This window comes from Archocentrus centrarchus, chromosome 18, assembly GCF_007364275.1.
Source record: "Archocentrus centrarchus isolate MPI-CPG fArcCen1 chromosome 18, fArcCen1, whole genome shotgun sequence".
NCBI lineage: Eukaryota > Metazoa > Chordata > Actinopteri > Cichliformes > Cichlidae > Archocentrus > Archocentrus centrarchus.
Genome location: NC_044363.1, coordinates 2836013 through 2859519, shown reverse-complemented (window position 1 = coordinate 2859519; position 23507 = coordinate 2836013). Strand labels below are relative to the sequence as shown.

Sequence of the window (23507 nt, the reverse complement as noted above, 5' to 3'; positions counted from 1 at the left end):
TTAAAAAAAAAAAAAAAAAAAAAAAAAGCTCCAAGGGATGTGCAGGAGAAGAGAGAATCCACTATCCAATTTCTCCTGCTTATCTGGGGTCTCCAGTCAACTCCTCCGGGAAAACACTGAGGTGTTCCCAGGCCAGCCGAGAGACAATCTCTCCAGTGTGTCCTGGGTTTGTCTCAGGGCCTTTTCCTGGTATGATTTGCTCGGAACACCTCACCCAGGAAGTGGCCAGGACATATCCTAGACAGCCTACCTCAGCTGGCTCCTTTCCTATAGAGGAGTAGCGGCTCTACTCTGAGTCCCTCCCGAATGGTTAAACTCCACTGTCTCTAAGACAGAGCCCAGCCACCATTTGGAGGAAGCTAATTTTCCACCACTTGTATCTGCGATCTTGTTCTTTCAGTCACTACCCAAAGCTTGTGGCCATATGCGAATGTAGGAATGTAGATTGACCAGTAAATCAACAGTTTCAATTCTACGCTCAGCTCTGTCTTTACCATGATGGACCAGTGCAGCATCCACATCACTGCAGATGCAGCCGCAATACATCTCCCACTCACCTCTCTCCACTCACTGGTGAACAGAACGGTAGCAACAAATCACCATAAACCTGAAAACAGCTCAGGTGAAGCTCTAGTAGCTCTAAGGCTGCCACATTTCCCATAAGGTAACATATTGGCGCATATAATTAGACCCTGCCTTAAAAATGTATCCCCCAGGTTTGTAAGGCCCGTGGTGTTCTAAAAGTTCAACTGCAGTTACACTTCATGTGACTCCAGTGGCTGTTTTTAAAGGAATATGTGAAATAAATGTTTTTCACTTGTGATCAGTTGCTCCACTCATCGTTGCGTCTCGCTGCAGAGATGATCCGGTGCAACTTCATGAAGGCTTTCTGTGACTGAAGTCAGTATAATTCAGATAACAAGAAAAACTTGGAAATACTTTTGTTGCATTTCCTGCAAAATGCTAATCACTAATGCTAATCCTAAAGGCTGCAATCAGTGAAGACATTAGCTAATGCAAACTGCAATATGGTGACTATAAAATTCACTATGATCACTTTATTGCAGCTCATAATCAGTGTTGAGGCCTGTAGAGCTGGTTTATTCTAATCGGTGTACGTTCTTCACACAAGGCAACTTTTATGCAGCAGTGCAATCTTCTGTGGCTTTAACACCCCTGTGGTTAAAGGTTCAAAAGGAATCAGCAGGTTATGTAATGAAAGAAAAGCACTTATCATATAGATGATCTGCACCACTTGTCATTGTGTTGTCAGACAATGTGTTGCTTTGAATGATCTTTCCTTACATCTTTTCTTACACTAAAGGAGGTAACAGAGGAAGCACTGAAGCACCTTTTCTTAGGATTTAGAGGATTCAACCAGCTCTGATTATGGGTGCCATGCAGATCTTTCTGGGTTATTTCTCTCAGCTGGAAATATCTCCAAACAAAACTATCTGACTGCAACCAGACTCTGTGTGCTGCAAACGCGAACTAACATTTTTCCAGACTGGGAAAAACTCATCCAGAGGGAACAGAAAAAGAAATTTAACTCCATGCATCCATCCTTTTTCTTTCTTGCTCCATTATGTTGTATAGCATAATACATATTAAATGTAGTTTATATTACTGTTCTTAAATGAAAAAATTACTACATATTATGCATACATATACATATAATGTGTAATGACAGTTCACTCTCTGCTCCACAGTGAGAGGGCAGCTGACTCAGGATGCTTACAGTCTGTAAGTAACGCTGTATCTTCAAGTGTGATCTTTTATGATTAAAACATGCAGATACAAGTCTTGTCTTTGTCTGTGCTCCCTCTCTTCCTTTCCACTTTAGTCGCACTCTTTAAAAAAAAAAAAAACAGCTCTGCACCAACTTCCTGACACACATCAGCACAAAGCGCTGCTGTTTAGACCTTGAACACGCCCACACTCTCACACATATTAGAAACCTGCTGCATTAGACACTTTCAGTTTAAGCAACACTGCTGCGCTCAGACTGCTGCAAAGGTAACTAATTTTTTATTGTAATGTGTGTGTGTGTGTATCGATGATAAAACTGGCATCGCAGCTTTCATTCTCAGGCACGAGGAAATCTTGTGTTTATGCTTTTTGTTAACTTTTGATAACTTGTTAGACTAAAGTCTCTAAAGATAATATTCACACATTTTTTTTCCCCCACTTTTCAGACCTAAATATGTTTAGGGTAAAGAATTCACTCACTAACAGATGGCAGCAGGAAAGGTTCATTTGTCATTTACCAAACCTGTTTAACAAACAGCGCTGAACACTTTATTATGTACACCTTGCTAGTGCTGGGCCTGGTTTTGCCTTCAGAGCTGCTTTAATTCCTCATGGCACAGATTCAACAAGTTGCTGGAAACATTCCTCAGAAGTTTTGGTCCACACTGGCGTGATAGCATCACACAGTTGCTGCAGATTTGTTGGCTGCACATCCATGATGCAAATGTCCCGCTCCACCACATCCCAAAGGTGCTCTGTTGGCTTGAAATCTGGTGACTGTGGAGGCCGTTTGAGTGCAGTTAACTCATTGTGATGTCCGAGAAATCAGTTTGAGATGATTTGAGCTTTGTGTGATGGTGCATTTTCCTGCTGGAAGCAGCTGTCACAAGATGGTAACATTAAGGGATGGACAGTAACAACTGCAACAACACTCAGGTAGGCTGTGGTGTTTAAACAATGCTCAGTGGGGGCCCAAAGCGTGCCAAGAAAATATCCCCCACACCATTCCAGCCTGAACCTTTGATACAAGGCAGGATGGATCCATGCTTTCATGTTGTTTACACCAAATTCTGACTCTAACCATGTGACAGGAGCGGCACCCAGTGTGGTCTTCTGCTGCTGTAGCCCATCTGCTTCAAAGTTGGACAATGTTGGTTGGTTGGTTGGAGTTGGTTGGAGTTACCTTTACCTTCCTATCAGCTCAAAGCACTCTGGCCATTCTCCTCTGACCTGTGGCATCGATACTTCTGGTACCTAACTGATGCAAACAGCTGCAGCAATTCTGTTATACACATAAGAAACACGCAGCTCAACTTGTTTGGCATTCCAAGGACAACCTGGATTGATTTAGTGAGCTGATAAAGTTGTTTGATTTAAGGAAGCAAAACTAGGAAATAATTTCCAGGGTATGCTCACCTTTTTTTTGTACACTGAAAAATGTACCCAATTTAAACGAGTGCATTTAGCTTAATGTATTCAAGTTTTCTGAGTTAACTAACTTACGTTGATGTACAGCTTTCTGGCTGCACACTGGGGAGTACAGAGGTGCGGATTTGTTTCTTTTGATCATTTGTAATTGATTTGCAGTTTATGGGCCACAGGAATGAAAGAAAAGGGCCTCACGCACCATACATTCTTAGCTCTGTGAGTCAAGAGTACTCACAAAGCTAAGGTTGCACAAAGTGCACTTAAGTGGTCAAACAGTAGTTTTACTTTGGTGTGCTGTGTTAAGTTGTTGTCACTTATCCTCCTTTGATGCACAAAAAGAAAATAATACCTCGAATCTCTCAGGTTGGTGTTTCTTTTCTTTGCATAAACAGAGCTAACGTCATAGTGCACTCAAAATGTTTTTTTATTCCCAGACTCTCAGAGTTAAATACAGAAATTTAAATCTCTGATGACAAGAAATGCTTTTTGGAATAATTCAGAAAATGCAAAATTTATTTGTAAATGTAACATTTGTGTGATTCAAAATAGATGATTTAAGTTTTGAATCTTTCTTTTTTTTTTTTTTTTTTTTTGTTTAACATTTTGTGATTTTCTTTATTGCTGCAAGTTAGACGAGAAGAGCTCGTATAAATGTCTTGGCACCATTTTTGACAGCAAACTGTCTTTTGAGGCAAACTGTGAAGCTGTGTATAAAAAAAAGGGAACCAGCATTTTCTCAGAAAACTCGTCTCTTAATACTGACAAAACACTGCTGACAGGACAGCTGCAGTTCTCTGTGCTCCAGGCAGGTGCAGAGGATTTCACCCTTTGCACTGTGAGTTCCAGCTTCTCCCGTCAGGATGCAGATATAAAATGCCCAAATGTAAAACCAAGCGTTATAAAAGCAGTTTTGGTCCTACGGCCATAGGTTTTAACAAATTTCAACCCCATGCTGTGTTTTTAGGGCAGCATGGTGGCATCGTGGTGCCTCACAGCAAGAAGGTCCTGGGTTTGATTCCGCCTTAGCCGGGGTCTTTCTGTGTGGAGTTTGCATTTTCTCCCGTGTTTGGGTGGGTTCATTCCAAAGACATGCAGTTAGTGGGGTTAGGTTAATTGGTCACTCTAAATTGCCCATAGGTGTGAGTGGTTGTCTGTCTCTCTGTGTTGGCCCTGCAACAGGCTGGTGACCTGTACAGGGTGTACCCTGCCTCTCGCCCTGAGACAGCTGGGCCCCCCCCCACAACTCTGAACAGGATAAGAGGATGGGTGGATGCTGTGTATGTTTTATGTCTTTCATCATGTTTTGTTTTTTTTATTCCTTTTGTTCTTATATGTGTTGTTTGCTTTTAACATGTTGTGTTTTTGCTTTTTTAATCACGTCTGTGTTTTTATGAGCTGACTCACTACGCTGCACAGCAAGTTTACCTTTAGGGTACAAATAAAGGAACTTGACCTGAGAGCTTTCGTCCTGTCAGCCAGGACAGATTTATCTTTGCTCAGCTGTAGTGAATTTTATTTATTTATTCATTTTTCTTAACATAAAAAAAAGAAGAGCTTTGTGTTAATATTATTCTGTCATGATGACCTGAGCTTCACTGTGTTTGTCAGTATGTGTGAAGAATGACTAATGAATGATGAGCCTGCCATGACACAGTAGGGTTTTTTTTTTTTTTTGAGTGTCTCTGTCCTTAAAATGTTTCTGGATTCAATTAAATCTGAAAAAAAAAGACTGCATTTATTATAATCCTAATATTATACAGGTTTACATTTATTTCTTCTACTTTATGCGTTCATTTATAATGGATCAGGATTTTTGTTTGTCAGCAGTGCAGACGGCAGTTGTCTTGATGAACTGAGTGATTCCCTTTTCTATAAATATGAAAGAAGCCGTGAAAAATTGTGCAAAATATCATCTCAAATCTCTCTGTGATAATCTGAAGAAATAAAAGGGGAGCTGTCGACGTGAGAACCTTTAATGTTTTACTCCCTGTGTGCACACGTGGCTTCATGGTAACACAAAAACAGGCTCCGACAAACAGCTGCTTTACATTGAAGGCTGTTTTTAACTTTCAGTCTTTAAACACCTTCCTCCTTTTAACTTTGAGCTTAATGTAAAATAAAATAAAAATAAAATACTTACTGGGATCTTTGGCTTATTTTCTGGGTGTAACACAGACCCCACAGTCTGAGGATATTTAATTTATAATGATTAAAAAAAAAAAAACTGGCACATTTTCACTTTTGAAACAAGGAAGAAGGAACTTTTGCTTGAGAAATGTCTGAAACAGTTAATCATTCATCAGAACACAAAAACACAGTCAAAAATCTCACATTTTTAGGGGCAAGGCAGCAGGATAGAGCAGTCATATCAGGGCAGGGTGGTCCAGCGGTTTGGTTGTCGGCTCACAGGAAGTCTTTCTGTGTGGAGCTTGCATGTTCTTTCAGCGCCTACGTGGGTTTCCTTCAGGTTCTCCATCATCCTCCCACAGTTCAAACACACACATGTTAGCTGAATCTGTCAGTTTTTTAAAAAACTGTGCAGGTTTGAGAGGCCCATGAGATCATTCTGGAGTCATCTGGAGTCACATTAGAGCAATGGATTTAGCCTGATGAGTACAGTTTATAGCTGTTGTCTTTAGTGGTTGTGGTCTCTCACAATCCTTTTTTCATTCATTTCAACTCTTATCACTTCACTTATTTTGTTTCTTTTACCCATTACTAATTTATTCATTTTTTAAAGTCAACCCCTTTTTGTTTTTCTGACACTTTAATATTTTCAAGATTTAAACAGTTCAACAGATCCTCTAAAATTTGTTCTCTCAAGACCTTACCTCCTCCTCACTAACAAAAAATTTCAACATCCAATTCTGCAGAATTCGGTTATTTAAAAACATCAGGTTTCTGCTTACCTTTTTCATGAGGCCTCCTGTGAATGTTTTGAGGAGTAAAAGTCCCAAGGTGAGTCCTGGAGAAAATATTCCCCTTTGTCCTCTTTTGCCAATCATCCTCCTTCACAAATCACCTGTCATTACCTGTTATCAGTCCTCGATCACGTCAGGGTCACCATCTGTCAGGTAAACAGGTTTTTTGTGAAGGAAGACACCTGAAACACTTTAATTAAAAAAGTAAAACATTTAATATATTAAAGAATCAGGAAAATACACACATGGCCATGTGGGGAATCAGAGTAAGAGTGTGCACTCTCTCTCTCTCTCTGAGCCCGTGTTCCTGTCTAACCAAAACATTTTTATACACGTTGTTATCTAAGCATAAACAATCTCTGGGCGCTATGAGTTGACCTTCGTCATTCAGTTTCGTTCGAGCTGGTTTTTAATGACTCAGATTCCTCTCAGTCATGGGCACATCTTCTTCCTCATGTTCTAATTTAATCAATACAGAGAAATCTTGTCCAGATTAATGACAGAACATGGTGACGCTGGTGATGTTCCGATTGTACGTTCGGTGGCCGGTCCTCAAGATAAGATGCACTGAAACAGAGAAGTTAGTCTACTACTTTCTGATCAGTTGCTCTCTGTCTAATGTATTATTTAATTGTTTATTATTTGGTTGATCCACTGTTTATTATTTAATTTACTGGAGTTTACCTTTAAACATTTGTCCTTTATTCACCGAGTAAAAAATAATCCCTAACACTTGTGATTTTTTGTTTGACCCCGTTAATGCTCATTAGTCTGGCTTAAAAACTGTGACCATGGGCTGGTTTAAAATCTAAATCCCATTAATAATTTAATAGTAAAGCTCTCAAAACGTTAAACCCTGCAACTTCCTTCATGTTGAACTCGCTCACATTAGCTCTGTGCTGTCATTTTGGCGCCTGCAACTGTACTTTAAACAAACCCGAACAAAAATGCATGCACTAATTAATCGTGAAGCCAACTTTTTTTTCACATTCATGCTTACAGTTCAACTCCATGAAGCCATTACTTCTCGTGCTGTTCTGTTGCCTCCGTGTTCATATGACAGGAAGTGTTTTCTTTGATGGTTTTACTCAGCCACCTGTTAACTAGAAAAATAACCAAACCAAAGGAACAGCTGCCATGGTGACAACACTCTGACAATGCCAGGAAGCTCATCTGCTACAATCATATAACTGATATGTCAGCTTTTCTCACTTTCTTCATCACCATTATCTGATTCATTTGATTCTTGAAGATAAAACCCCGGTGAGCTTTGTAGGTCTTTTAAATGGTATTGCAATTAATTTTGTGTGGTTGTGTGTTGCAGATGGAGTTTGCCTGCAGTCACGTTGTTTGTAACTGGAGTCCAGATGGATCAGGTGAGTTTATCAAAGTCTGTCTTCCTCAGTATGTCACATAATGCTCACAGGTTTGCTCTAGTTAAAACATTTCTAATACACTCCACATGTGAAATGTTGGCATCTTTGAGCCAAATCTGCACAACAGTCTGCTTCTGTCTGCACTCAGTGCACTTCACCAAGATGGAAGAGCTCGTGCTTAACTGCGTAAGCCTGTTATAACGAGGTTTTTTCCTCCATCTACAGGCGTTCTTCCGATGGGCCCCGAGTATGACAACATAGTGCCGGGAAAGCAGCAAGCAGGTAATTTTCTTGTGCATGCACTTGCAAAACTGTGCACAAAGCATGCAGCTTTATGACACGATGACGTTTCTGAACTGTTGTTTTTCTGACATGACAGTTGATTAAATTCTCAAGAGCATTGCAGCGAAATAACAGGAAAGCATATTAAGCAGTAACGTACATGAGTGTGTGGGCATGCTTGCAAATGCAAAAGACACAGAGACAGAGACTGTGTAGGAGATGCAAAGATAGCAATTCAACGAGGGAAAGTCCACACAGAGAAAAATATATCAGATTTAATTACAAAGACATAAAAAATAGTGCGACAGTTAATGCTGATCAAATTAAAAATCATTTTGTGTCAGTCTGCTTCCACCCCCATTCTCAGCAAGACCGCATTTCTCACCAACACAGTGTCATGTCTGTGGCTGTAACGAAAGGAAGAGAGACAATAAATATTACTGCTTATCAATTCTTAACACAGATCACTGAAATTTACAGCTACACTTGCTCTTGCACAGCCCAGTCATATATATATATATATATATACATATATATATATATACATATATATAGACTATATATATATATATACTATATATATATATATATATATATATATATATATTATATATATATAGATAGAGAGATATAGATATATATAGAGATATAATAATATATGCATAGACATATATATATATATATATATATATATATATATATATATATATATATATATATATATATATATATATATATATATATATATATTTAATTAATTTATTTATTTTTCCCTACATGGTACTCATGGTCATTTATCAGTGGTAATGACAATTTGCATACTAGCGATCATGAAAATGAGCTCATGGCCCATTGTTAGTCAGTGGTGCTAATTTCGAATGTTATGCAAGTGTACCGTTTATAAGGCTGGGGAAAACTGCAGTCAGCTGAGACTGAGGAATTCACCAGGATGAGTGACGTAATGTTTCTCCCACTTTCTGGGATTTCCTTTCCTGAATGATTGAGCATGCATAAAGACATTACTATTTCATTTTACTTTCAGAGTTAGTGTTCTTCTACTTTTAGGCCTAATTCTTAATTCTGTTTTCACTTGCTGTTTACTTTTGTTTTCATTAAGCATTTGGTTAGGTAAAGGATCTAAAACTAAATGGTTCAAGTTCAGGAAAAAAAAAAATCCCCTCCACTTTACTAGATTGAAAATCAGTGGCAACAGGTCTTATGGTGTGATGAAACAGAATTTGACAGTTTTGGTTCAAATTGTTGTCATTATGTACAGAATGGTAAATGGACTAGTTCTTATATAATGCTTTTCTACTTTAGCTGAGCACTCGAAGCACTTTATACAACACATCCAACTCTTTAACACAAGCACTGATTTCTATTTCAAAGTGCTTTCTATCTAACATTCACATATATTCACACTCCAACGGTTGCGTCTGAGAGGACCTTGGGGTTCAGCATCTTATCCATGCATACAGACTAGAGTAGCCAGGAATCAAACCGCCAACCTTCCAATTAGTAGATGACCTGCTCTACCTCCTGAGCCATAGCCACCCCAGAAGAGATCAGGAGAGATGTACAACAGTGAGTTGTAAAACATGGTGGAGGCTCTGTCATGGTTTGGCGCTGTATTTCAGCCAGCAGTGTTGGGGATCTTGTCATGCTGAAAAAAAATGAAGCTGCTGCCAATCTGACTCTTTCCAGATGGTATTGTGTGGTGGACCAAAATCTGATGGTACTTTTCTGTGTTCATAATTCCATCAATTTTGAGAATATCTCAAAATTGTGTGATAGACTTTTAATGTTTAAAGACTAGTTTTAAAGAAACATTGAAAAAGATTTCTTCCTGTTAAAAGAAACCTTTTCATTCTCACTTTCGCCAAGTCCTTGCTCATAGGGGTCTTCTGACTGTTGGGGTTTTCTTTCAACTATTGTAGTCTTTACGTTACAAAAAGCGCCTTGAAGTGACAGTTTGTTGTGATTTGGCAGTACATAAACAAAATTTAATTGAATTGGATCTTAAATATGGAAATCAGATAGTGACTGCAGTGAAATAATGAAGTCATAGCCTCCTTAGTCCAGCATTTCACTGTACCAATGAGAGGCCCAGGGAAAGCTTGATACACAGCGTTGTTTTTGTAGGCCTAACAGATGGGTAGATAGATGGGAACTCATACAAGTAAGGCATTACACATTCTGGCGTGCTCAACAGCAGATCTTAGATTAATTTCACTGATGCTACATGAGTCATTTATTTGGTCTTTCCTTGTTTCTACAGATGCGGCTCCTCCACCGCTGCCCCCTCGTCGTCTGAGGAAACCTCGGCCTACCTCCCTTCCTCTTTACAATAGTCCCTCCTTTCAGCCTCCACCTGCTCCTCTATCCCTCCCTCCTCCTGTCCCTCCCAGGCGTGAGTGTGGTTCACCTCTCCTTCTTTCCATAAAGACAGATTTAATGTTTCTGTCTCTCATTCCTTTGTCATGTTTCATCAGTTGACAAGCTAGAAGGTGTAACAAGGTTGAAGGCCAACGTCAATGTCGTCTCACTCGGTGTTGGAAAACTGGTTGATATCAGTCAAGGTCAGAGGACGCACACTTGCAAACAGATTTCATTCCAAGGTCTGTTTTGCTTTTATCACTCTATTTATTTCCTTTTCTTACCAGACTCGGGCATGGAGACTTTCCAAAAGCCAGTGATTTGTGGGAAATGTAGTTCTGCTTTGTCATGTTTGAGTTCCTTACAGAAGAACGTGAGTGGTAATTTAATTCCTGCATGTTTTGTTTTATTTTGTGTTCTTTCTATTTTTACTTTTTTCTTTCTGGCTTATTTTTTCCACATCAGTGGAACAAAGGTAGTTAAAACCAATGAAAGCAAATCCTCTTCCTCTTGTGCAGGTGTGGCAGTGTGAGTTCTGTGGAGGTGAAAACAGCGTAGATGAGAGTTTGGCTACACTGTGTATTGGCCAGCGAGCAGGTGTGCGCAGTGACGACCTTTACCTGCCCAGACAGAGCGAAGATGACTACCAGAACTTGGAGGACACGCTAGTCATTTTCTGTGTGGACATTTCTGGCAGTATGAGCGTCACAACAGAGGTGTGTGGAAAGCAAATTCGGATATGTTACTTATTAGCACCAATATAATAATGTAAAAACAAGTCTCTACATGGATGTGCCTTAAATGTGGATTTTTTTTAATGGGCAGCAGGAGATGACCCTAATGGTTTCAAAAAGACTTCTTGTAAGGAAGTCTTAAGTACACCCCATGATTCAATAGCTTGGAGAACCACCTTTGGCAGCAATAATTTGAAGTAACTGTTTTCTGTGTGACTTAATCAGCCTCTCACAATGTTGTGGGGGAAGGTTGGCCCACTCTTGTTTACAGCATTGCTTCAGTTCATTGAGGTTTGTGGGCATTTGTTTATGCACAGCTTAACTCCAGAACACTAATGCTGGGTGATTTTCACCCACATGAAAGTGAGAGTGATAGTGTTCCAAAACTCACGTTAGTGTTGTAGGGTTAAGGTCCTGCCACAGCATTTCAGTCAGGTTGGTGTCTGGACTTTGACTGGACCATTGCAACACCTGGATTCTTTGGATTTTTAGATTTGCTGCTGTGCTTGTGATCATTGTCCTGTTGCATGACCCAGTTAGAATACTTTGGTATGCCAGAGGAAGTCATGGTCAACTCAATGACTGCAGAGTGTTTGTTTGCATCTGAAATGATCAATCTCATTGTCTTTGCTCTACTTTAGGTTCCATCAAGCAATGGCTCTCTATCATACAAATCCAGGCTAGAGGTGAGAGGATAATTTGTTGCTATTTGATTGATAATAAACAAATTAAAATGAATTGGCTGGGCTGTATGTACTTTTTGTTTGAAAGTTTTTGCTGTTTTGGTATGTTTTCACAGGGTATGCAGGACGCTCTCTACAGGGCGCTATCATCCATAAAGCAACAGTCCCCTCATAGGAGGGTGGCACTGGTGACATTCAATGATGAGGTAGGAGAAGTAGTAGTGGTAGTAGTAGATTATTAATCATAGCAATGATTCTTGCATGCTACTGTTACTTTTGCTACTGCAAATATAATTATCTCACTCCAAAAGCAATAGAGCAGGTTTTCCTAATCAAATACGAGCTTGTAGTAAAAGATGTAAGGCATTCATCATTTATTATGTCTTTGGGATCCTGTATATCACAACCATCACAATGGGAACAATCATTATGATTGTTTCAGATTGAAGGGGTCTTACACTGGACTATTTGCACTATATTATGCACCCTACACCCTACACATACCCTGTATCTATATATTATATTTTAGTGTAAATATCTGTTACATTCTAGTGTATAGTATGTATAGTAATGAGTGTATAGTATATTCTAGTTTATATATTTTGTTACTTTTTATATATTTTATTTTGACTGTATTTTGTTAATGATTCCACCTCAATTTTACCTCAGTGTACATTTTGATTATATTCTTTAAAATCATTCTATTTATATCTTGATCTTGTGCTATAGTGTAAGACTAGTCATCAAAACATTTCACTGCTAATTGTACCCTGTACGACCATGCATGTGACAAATAAACTTTGATTTGACAGGAGTGGGGATGCTGACATTTTAGGCCCTATTTACACAAGAATGTTTTCAGATGAAAACGGCTAAGTTTTTTTTGTTTTTAAAAGGTATTTTTTGGCCTTTTTACGGCTTTATTGGACAGTTCTTGCAGTGGAGAGAAACAGGAAAGCAGGAGGAATGATGGGGAAGACATGTGGTAAATGGCGACAAGACAGGACTTGAACCTACGCCAACTGCTCCACCACACGGGGTATACGGTTGCCTGCTCATGCCCTGAGCCACCCTGGTGACCCAAAAATGGCTACGTTTGATGTGTTTCGGCCTCTCGTTTACACGGGAATGGAGCGAAAGTGATAACTTTTGAAAACGGGCTCCAGAGTGGAGAGTTTTTCTGTGTAAACGGAAATCGATTCTGAAACGTTTCCGTGTGAACGCGCTACTTTGATAGCAAAACATCAGCGTTTCCACTGAAAACACTCTCATGTAAACGGGGCCTTAGCTACCTTTTTTAACCCCTAAAAAAATTATTTTGAGATTTATCACTCTATTTTTACATTGTTCTTATTGTCTGTGTAGGTTCTGAGTCATCCAGTTTCAGGCCCCTCAGATTGTTTGTACTGTTGCGTTATGCAGTCTTTCTTAGGATGCCACCTCGTTTGATGGAAATGAAAATGATCAGCCTACAAAGGGCTGAATTCAAAGACACCCTAAAAATCAAAGGGAAAAAATGATGCAGCAGGCTAGTCAATTTTGCCTACATTTCATTGCAGCAACTCAAAATGGTACTCAGTAATTTGTATGGCCCCCACGTACTTGTATGCTTACTTGACAAGGTCAGAGCATGTTCCTAACGAATGGACCAAAACATAAGGTCCCAGAGGTGTTCTATTGGATTTAGTTCAGGCAAGCATGGGGGCCAGTCAATAATATAAATTCCATCATCCTCCAGGAACTGCCTGCATACTCTCGTCACATGAGGTTTGGAATTGTCGTGCACCAGGAGAAACCCAGGACCCACTGCACCAATGTAGGGTCTGACAGTGGGTTCAAGGATTTCATTCCAATACCTAATAGCAGTCAGGGTGCCTTTGCCTGTAGAGGTCTGTGCATCCCGCCATGGATATACCTCCCCAGACATCACCATCACAACCAAACTGGTCATGCTGAATGATCTCACAGGCAGCATAACGTTCTCCACAGTCTCTCCAGACCCTTTCACGTCTTTCATGTGCGCTCAGGGTGAACGTGCTCTCATCTGTGAAACGCACAGAGCTCCAGTGGTGGACCTGCCAATTCTGGTGTTTTATGGCAAATGCCAATCAGGCTCCATGGTGCTGGGCAGTGAGCACAGGGCCCACTAGAGTATGTCAGGCCCTCATGCCACCCTCATGAAGTCTGTTTCTGATTGTTTGGTCAGAGACATTCACACCAGTGGCCTGCTGGAGATCATTTTCTAGCTCTGGCAGTGCTCATCCTGATCGTCTTGCACAAAGGAGCAGATACCGGTCCTGTTGATGGGTTAAGGACCTTCTGGCCCTGTCCAGCTCTCCTAGAGTAACTGCCTGTCTTCTGGAATCTCCTCCATGTTCTTGAGACTGTGCTTGAAGACACAGCAAACCTTCTGGCAATGGCATGCATTGACGTGCTATGCTGGAGGAGTTGGAATACCTGTGCAACCACTGTAGCATCCAGTTACTGCCTCATGCTACCAGCAGTGACATTGCCCCTAGCAAAATTCAAAACTAGTGAAAAAACAGTTGATGAGGAAGAAAAAATGTCAGTGACTCCACCTGTAAAACCATTCCTGTTTTGGGGGGTTGTTTCATTGTTGCCCCTCTAGTGCACCTGTTGTTAATTTCATTAACACCAAAGCAGCTGAAACTGATTAAGAACCCCCTCTGCTACTTAAATGACCAGATCAATATTCCAGAAGTTTGACTTGATGTCACTAAAGTTACAATGACTACAAAGATATAGCTATATCTACCATGGCCCTTGTAAATCATAACTGTAGAACTAGACATACAGTCTATTGCATGTCTTATTTATCTCTAAATGCAGGAGTTTTGAATGTTTTCCTGTTTTTGTCCTTTTTGTACATTGTGTATTTGACAGTCATGTAGCATGCCCCAGTAAAAACAAGAGAGGGCTTCCTGTTTACCATGATAAACTGTCATGCTCTGTAGAAGATGGCTCTTTAGCAGATGGAGGGAGAAACCTCCACTCAATTCTCTGACCTCATTCTGCTGGTTTTCCAGGTTGTAATATATGGTGATGGTACTAGTACTCCTCTCACTCTCAGGGACTGGGCACTGGTTGACTATGACCACATTTGGCAAAAAGGTGTGAATTACCACATTCCACACTGTATTGCTGAGACCTATCATCATCTAATACAAAGGGTCAAAGAGTAAGTGTTAGAAATGTTTTACAAAGATGGAAAACCCTTTTTTCTCTTTATTGTCTTAAACACTCTTTGTTTTCTCCACATATTGGCAACCAGACTCAGGGAACATGGAGCTACCTGTCTTGGTCCTGCAGCGTTAGCCTCGGTTGCTATGGCTTCAAGGTACCCCGGGTCAAAGGTGAGTGAGTGTGAAAGCCTCTAAAGGAGTGGTCAGATATTTTAGTTTGGGAAATTTGCTTATTTGATCACTTGCTCAGATTTAGAGATGATTGGTGTGACTGGGTGCAGTGACCTCCATCATTATTAAAAAATAGTCCTGGTGCTGTTATGTTTTGCAGGTCATTTTATGTACTGATGGCAAGGCCAACATTGGACTCGGTGAGATGGAGCAAGCTCCCTCTCTGACCCCTTCTTCCTTTACTCCATATTTCTATACACAACTGGCTATAGAGGCAGTGGAGAAGGGGTAAGGACACACATTTGTTGATTTTAAATTGCATTAACGTCATAATGGTTAAAAATGGCTTTAACAAATCATATAAAACAACTCCGTGTTACTGTGTGTTACTATGAAAAATATCACCCCAGTATTTCCCACATGTAGATTTTCTCACACTCAGACAGTGAGGTACAGTCCATCTAAAGGATGATGAACTAACAGGAAAGGCACCTGATTCTTTTAAGGAGATCATATGTTATCACAAAGTCAGCTTTTTATACATTATTATATAATAATTCTTTAAGAAGGGATGGATGTGCCTCCATTCATGCACTCCTGGTACTCCGAATACCACCACAAACAATAATTATGTGAAAACACTGCATCTCTTTCTTTTCCTTTTTCAGAGTCATAATATCAGTAATGAGTTTTGAAGGGACAGACTGTCGCTTGGCTGATATTGGTAAACTGGCTGACGCTACCGGAGGAAGGGTGAGACACACAAAATAATTCACACTAGCAAACACAAATAAGACCATATTTCTGTAACTCTTCTTTCATGTCTTGCACAGGTAAATATTGTCAGCATTGGCACAGTGGCAAGAGAGATCCAATCAGTGTCAGAAGACAATGTCCTAGCTACAGGCGTCAAAGCAACCCTGCTTGCTTCTGATGGAGTGTGAGTGGCAACTGAAAAACACAGTAACAGTAATATTTTAGCCTGTTTTGTATGTAAATCTAACAGTAATAAGAACATAGACTTGTGTGGTGGCATGCGCTTGCATGTTTACTGTACACTTTATTCCCAAAACCACGATACCGTGGTATCATGATAGTGCAGCAAGTCCAGTTCTGAAATATTCTCACTACTGAATAGTCTACAGTCACCTTAGTGGTATTATAACAAAGTGGAAGTGATTGGGAATGACAGCAACTCAGCCACAAAGTGGTAGGCCATGAAAAATGACAGAGTGGGGTCAGTGGATGCTGAGGCACATAGTGGACATAGGTCACCAACTTTCTGCACAGTCAATTACTACAGACCTCCAAACTTTGTGTGGTCTTCAGATTAGCTAAAGAACAGTGTGTAGAGAGCTTCTTGGAATGGGTTTCCATGACTGAGCAGCTGCATCCAAGCATTATATCACCAAGCACAATGCAAAGCATTGGATACAGTGGTGTAAATCATGCTGCCACTGGACTCTAGAAAAGTGGAAACGTGTTCTCTGGAGTGATGAATCACACTTCTCAGTCTGACAATCCGAAGGATGAGTTTGGGTTTGGTGGTTGCCAGGAGAACGGTACTTGTCTGACTGCATTGTGCTAAGTGTAAAGTTTGGTGGAGGCGTGATTATGGTGTGGGGTTGTTTTTCATGTGTTGGGCTCAGCCTCTTAGTTCCAGTGAAAGGAACTCTGAATGCTTCAGCATACTAAGACTTTCGGACAATTTCATACTCCCAAATTTGTGGGAACAGTTTGGGGATGGCCCCTTTGTGTTCCAACATGACTGCACAGCAGTGAACAAAGCAAGGCATGAACGAATTTAGTGTGGAAAACTTGACTGACCTGCACTGAGTTCTGACCTCAACTAGACAGAAGGAAAATCACATACTGGAATGAACTCTGGAATGAATTAGAATGGAGACTGTGAACCAGGCCTTCTTATCCAACACCAGTATCTCACCTCACCAATATGCTTCTTTAAAAATTGTCATGACTAGAGTGTGTGTGGTGGGCAGGATAGGACCCCAGGATGCAGACTCGGACGAAGGTTCAAATAAAAAAGGTGGATTTATTGTGAAACTTGAAGAGACCAAAACACAGCTACACGGGAGGTGGATAAGTGCCAGAACTAATACCAAACCAGGACTCAGGGACACACACACAGCACAGGACCACTGACGCAACCACATCAACGACGCGACAACAGGCACTGAAAACACTGGACTTAAATACACAGGAGGACTGATGAGGGAAGAGGAAACAGGTGGGAACAAAGGCGACGCTGATTACCAAGACGAGACCAGGAGGAACAAAACTGGATACAACAGACAGGGACCGGACAATTATCAAAATAAAACAGGAAGAACGACGAGGGAACAGAGACACAAACCTGACAGAGAATACTGGGAGACACAAGGAACTAGAAATAACCAACTGAGGACAAATACAAAAGATAACAAAACATAATCTGAGAATAAAACTCAAATAGCACCAAAAGAACATAAAACACTGGGCCACCGGCCTAGGACATGACAAAAATGGTCATAAATTCCCATAAACACTCTCCTAAACCTTGTGGAAAGCATTCCCTGAAGAGCTGAAGCTGTTATAACTGCCAAGGGTGGCTTTTATATCTGCTTTTTAAACCCTATGGCTTAAGGATGGGATGAAATGCAGTTAATAGACGGATATCTCTGGGATATATTAATAGCAGCAGGAAAAAAGGCAATCACAAGAAAATGGATGGTGCAGAATGAACCTACGCTCCAGGAATGGGCCCAGATAGTGGCAGATATTTACAAAATCGAAAAGATAACCTTCACTGTTAATCTAAAGATGGATCAATTCTCTAAACACTGGCATAACTGGGAGAGATACACTAGGATTAGTTTGGAATATAAGGTTGATTCAGTTGGGATGTCTGTTTTCACGTGATCTAATTTTATCTGTACTTTTTTGTCATTACTGGTACTTTTTCTTATATTCTCTATGATGTGAACCTAAAACATTGTAACATTAACTGTTATTCTCTTTTATCTCATCTTATGCAACTTCTGTTAGTCTCCATCCCCCCTTTTCCCCCTTTTTTTCTCCCCCTCTTATTCCACTGTATTCACAAAAGACGAGTATGTTCCCCAGCTCTGCAAACCTGTATAAGAATATGATTATAAATAAAGAGTGTAGTTGAGAAAAAAAAAAGAATGGGATGTTATTTAAATTCATGTGTCTGAAGGGAGACAAGCGAATACAATATAGTGGATATACCTTGATGCATATGTAGTTTGTAATGTGCCAAAATACTGATTTCTTTTCTTTCTGATCCTATTTTCACCATTCTCTCTCTTCCACTGTAGATATTTTCCATATGAGGATGAAAACAATCACAAACTGGTGAAAGAGATTGGAAATGTCACCAAAGGGTTGGAGATCACCTTCCAGTTTGCTGTCAAACCTGATTTTATGGAAAGTAGGTCAACTTTGCCATATTATAACATGAATTATACTGCAGAAAGCAGTTAATAGGATAAACCAAACTCTTATTTAATTTGTTATATTGGATTGTCTTTGCCAGCTTTTCTCCAGAAAGGCATGCTTCCATTCCAGTTGCAGCTTAGTTTCAAGACCAGAGACCAACACAGAATCACCCGCATCATCACTGAACAGCGACCAGTAACTACCTGCAGGTAAAACAGCAGTAGCTGGATATTAAATACTTTTAGCAGAATCAACTAAAACTTATAACTTTCTTTATCTTATCTCCTTTGTCTGTCTGTCTGAAGTCGGATTTCTGCCAGTAGACTCAATATGGCAGTACTTGGCGTTCACTGTGCTCAGCTCTGTGCCAGTTTAACCATGGAGGGCCAAGTGCAGGAGGCACAGAGGCAGCTGAAAGCACAGCAAGACTTGCTCCAACAAGTCAGGTATGACTCTCTGAGGCCCTTGACTGCTAAACCATGAAGAGGGTATATGAAGAAAATAGGAATAATGACAATGTGCGTGACATTGTCATTATGTCAATATAAGCTCCGTTTGATCATAAGTCACTGAAGACCAGACTCTGAAATCTGCTTTTCCTTCAGACCTTTTATTATTATATTTCATATCTAACTTGTAAGAAATGTATAGATGTAAATACTTTGTAGAAGTGACAGAAAGAGGTTAAAATATCCATATCAATCCCAAGTAGTATAGCCGCTGTTTTCTGCAAATGATCATATAGCTGCACCACCATTTCAGAAATGAAGTTTATGACATCACATGAATGACACAACCATTAAATCTTATCATAATATTCTCTATTCTTATCAGAATAGAGAATCTTATCATAATAGAGAAAAACTAATTAACCTACTTTAGTAGTCATTTAGATGAGTCTTATACATTATGTTGAGTAATAATTATGCTTAAAAGTGATTAAATTATAGATTTACACTTCGTGTAGCTTTTCGTTCATTTTACTATTTCTGTAGTTAGTGCTGCCTTCCTTTAGAGGGCAGTATTGCTCATATAATAGAAATCTATATTTTCTAGGTATTGTGTTTAATCTATTGTTACAATTTTTTCCCTTTAATTATCTAACTATCCATCCATTCTCTTCCACTTATCCTGTTCGGGGTTGCAGGGGGGCTGGAGCCTATCCCAGCTGTCATAGGGCAAAAGGCAGGGTACACCCTGTACAGGCCACCAGTCTGTTGCAGGGCTAACACAAGCCTCTTTCCCACCAACAGGGTTCCGGAGCCGGAGCCGTAAATTGAACCGTTAGGCGGGTTTTCCACCACCGAAACACTCGGTGCTCGGCTGAAAAATGGGTTCAATACCGGCCCCGCAAACTAGCTGGTCTGGAACCAGGAACCCGTGCCGAAAGCAGCAGAGGGGCGTGACTCTGCCGTCTCAACATCAAGTTTTCTACCATATTACATGTGTATTACATGAGAAAAGCGAAGCGATTTTCACGGCTGTGAATTAGGTTGGGCTCTAAGGCTGAACTTGCTGCTTTGTATCAGTTCATATCACAGATAAAAGGACACAAAGTGCGTACTTGTCGTCTGGCTCTAATCACTGTCTGTGTTTCCCCTCTGTGCTGCACACAGATACTGCAGTAGTTTGGTTTGGACCGTAAAACGTATTTGCAGCACAAGAAAGGGGAGCGTGTTCTCCGACGTTTGTGCGCTTCAGCTTCCGTGTCCAGACGAGGACCCGCTCACACTCATACGTAAAGGAGCAGTTCACAGAAACGCGGTGGGAACGCGGGCCCGTTCTTAAGCATTTCGCCGGTTCATTGGGATCGACACGGGAACTTGTTCCGGCTCCGGAACCTCGGCGGTGGGAAAGTAGCAACAGAGAGAGAGACAACCATTCACAGCTATGGGAAATTTAAAATCACCAATTAGCCTAACCCCATTAACTGTATATCTTTGGACTGTGGGAGGAAACTAGAGTACCCAGAGAAAACCCATACAAACACAGGGAGAACAATCTCCACACAGAAAGGCCCGGGCCAAGGTGGTTTTGAACCCTGATCTTCTAGTTGTGAGACAACAGTTCTAATCACCACGCCATTGTGCTATTAAATCAAGCTATAAAATTTCATAATTCTGTGTACTCATGTTTTTAAATCCGTATAAACATAAAGTAGCAAAAAAAAATAGTAGATATTACACACACACACACACACACACACACACACACACACACACACACACACACACACACACACACACGATTTACATAGCACTGTGGGGACCCAAGCCCATCATTTCACCCACACTATGGGTTCACTGAGCCTGTTGGGGTCATTTCGAATTTCTACCTGATCATTTCACACTAAGGGTTGGAGTTGGCAGAAGAAAATGGATGGATAGGTTAGAATTAGGTTTTAGAGTTCAAGTGTATGCAGCTTGATTATGTTGGTGGTAACACACTTCCTCTTTCCGTACTGCAGTAAGTGGAGGCCAATCCAGAAGGAGGAGAGTATCTATGGTAACTGGATGGAAACCATGACAACAATCTGTGAGGACATTACCACAGAATCCCAGGTAATTATAGCTTTAGTTTAATAACAAAGGCACTTCACTTAATAAATATTGTACCATGCAGGGAGTTTTGCTTGTATTTATTTTATTTTTATGACATTGTATCTAATGTTCTGTTTGTCTGTGACTGAGCAGCCAATCACAGAACAGACACCAGTTAAGTTTTGGAAAATAATACTAATACAACAGCACCATCCTGTGGACATTTATAAACACTAAACAGAAGTTGTAATTCTTTCTTTCTTTCTTTCTTTCTTTCTTTCTTTCTTTCTTTCTTTCTTTCTTTCTTTCTTTCTTTCTCTTTGTTACTGGGACATAAATTGTAATAATTTGATGCCAAGATTGATTTATTGTTTAGCTTGTTGTTTTTTAGCAGGACAGTGGCATTGTCTTATCAAATTATGTTATTTTATCATAACTGAATTTAAAAAAAGAAGAAAGAAGAAAAAGATCAGACTTCTAAGCGTAGCCACTGACTGCTAAACTGAGTTCTACTGGAACAAGAAATTGAGTTTAGTTTAATTCTACATCAGGACAGTAATACTTTTAGACTGTCTGTTTCTGTGTTAGTAACTGCTAGTTAAACACACATTAGCTATTAAGTTCTTTATTTCCATTTCAGCAGGCTCTCTCAGATGAAGCAGCTAAGGTGGTGTACCAGATGAAGAGAGCCAGCAGTGTCAGAAACAACAATAACAGCTGCAGCACAGTTGAGATCCAAAAGAAGATCACAAAGAAAAAAAAGGCTGCCATGGAAGCAGTGTAAAAAAAAAAAAAAAAGGTCAATATTAAAATTTGGATCAGAGAAAGAATAAGTTTCTTTTTATTTAAGAAGCCCAGAGTATAGAGGACAAGTGTGAACATCATTCAAATTAACCCTATAATAGGCCAAATGAAAGCGAGCCAAACTTGAAGCCTGACTGTAACAAACAACTTCATTACTTTTGTTTAATTTATCTTAAACCACATAGGTTTTCAGCAGTCAATTTATCCTCAGGACTGAAATGGGATCAGAAACTTTGGTCCCGAATGGGGAAGACTGACAACCTGACAACCAGTATCCTGACTGTCCTAAACTGATCAGTCATAGTAGAGAAATGTAGCCAAACAAATGTGTTTTTATTTGATTTCTGTTTTAGAGGAATTTTGTAATTAAATGAAACAGTTCTATTTGTTTCATGTTTAATAAATACATGTTTGACATTTTTAAAATTCTTACTGTCTTTATTACATTGCAAAAATGTTGTTTATGATGCAATTAATGCTTTTCTTTTGTGGGATAATCCTGCTCTTTCTTGGAATTGACATCTAGAGTTCCACTCAAAAGGACTACTTTATGTAGTCAACTGCATTTAAACTGCTGTAGGAAAAATTTTTCTCTAATAGATGGACACAAGCAAAACCAAAGAGCTCATGACACTTTGTCACAAGTTATACATCAGTATGTGATTTTCCTGTTGTAGTAGTAATGGTCTTTAGATAGTGAATCAGTCTTTACTCTCTAATACTATGTAATACCATCATTTTTATAAGCCCAGTGGTAAATGGAAATGAGTACATTTACTAAGGTATAAATACTATTTCAGAATCAGAATCAGAATACTTTATTGATCCCAGAGGGAAATTTCTGTTGTTACAGCTGCAACCGTTTCATTTAGACAAGTAAACCAAAAACACAATAACATACACTAAGGCATAAAAATATAAAGACTAAAGAGATAATTTGACTATAAACACATCTAAATCTATACACATAACGGAGCGCTGTAACGGGCAGCATGCACAGTTCCGCGCATGCGCACCAAAACAGACCATTTTCTCATCATACCACTTTATACTTCTATTATTTCTGAGGGAAATCATCAAGTTTTTACTTCTCTACATTTATCTGCCACTGACCAGTAGATGGTCACACTATAAAATTAAATCATTACATAAACAGCATATATAGGAAGAGTTTTTTTTTTAATTAAAAGAAAACATTTTGGTAGCTCATTAAATTTTTTTCTCATTCAGTATTATAATTTTAAAGTATTTTAATAATTTTGATCTTTAACTTTTGATTGAACAAAACAAACACTAAGCTGTTGCTTTGAGCTCTGGGTAACTGGGACTGACATTTGTCACTATTTTATGATTGTTTTCATTTCATTAGTTGTAGCCTCACATGAAACAACAAAAGTTGCAAAGCAAATACTTTGATTTTTGAGTAACATGTATCTATTCTAATGATATTTAATAGTGTAACACTCACTACATACCCAAACAAAAGTTATTGTACCAACATGCTATTTAAATAATGACATTTAATGCAAAGAAGTATTTTAGTGTTTTATTTTGTCATGGTTTAGCAAGACCGTAGATTCATCACAGATTCACAGACCAGCTTGTCTCAGTTCTTGAGCCTTTTAATGTTGCATAAGAAAAGAAAGACTACAATAAATCCACGGTACAGCATCAATTACACCATTTGTATAGCCTGCTCTTATTAGGCATTAGAAAGCAACTAATGACTAACTTGATAACTCTTCATTGTTTTATGTTCCATTATTATTACTCACAAAGTT

General features: G+C 39.5%; 1 protein-coding gene across 2 annotated transcripts; it reads left to right on the top strand.

The window, feature by feature from the left end:
• Positions 1-1971: 1971 nt before the first annotated feature.
• On the top strand, positions 1972-22073 carry LOC115797422 (circularly permutated Ras protein 1). 2 transcript variants are annotated; one of them, XM_030754002.1, is made up of 19 exons: positions 1972-2016; positions 7423-7474; positions 7700-7756; positions 10035-10166; positions 10249-10335; positions 10420-10505; positions 10651-10848; positions 11508-11552; positions 11666-11755; positions 14597-14748; positions 14842-14923; positions 15084-15211; positions 15592-15676; positions 15757-15863; positions 18262-18374; positions 18480-18591; positions 18688-18828; positions 20850-20943; positions 21563-22073. In XM_030754002.1, the coding sequence occupies exons 2-19, from the start codon at positions 7423-7425 to the stop codon at positions 21704-21706; spliced, it is 1905 nt and encodes a 634-aa protein (XP_030609862.1). In that variant the 5' UTR covers positions 1972-2016; the 3' UTR covers positions 21707-22073. The 2 variants fall into 2 exon arrangements, with proteins under 2 accessions (XP_030609862.1, XP_030609861.1); XM_030754001.1 differs by having other exon boundaries at positions 1986-2016; positions 21566-22073.
• Positions 22074-23507: the final 1434 nt, after the last annotated feature.

Excerpts from the sequence above, each read along its gene's own strand:
- LOC115797422 (XM_030754002.1), top strand. The coding sequence starts at position 7,423 with ATGGAGTTTGCCTGCAGTCACGTTGTTTGTAACTGGAGTCCAGATGGA. Across the intron at positions 10,336-10,419 it reads ACTGGTTGATATCAGTCAAG|ACTCGGGCATGGAGACTTTC; the intron begins GTCAGAGGACGC and ends TTTTCTTACCAG. Across the intron at positions 14,924-15,083 it reads CAAGGTACCCCGGGTCAAAG|GTCATTTTATGTACTGATGG; the intron begins GTGAGTGAGTGT and ends TATGTTTTGCAG.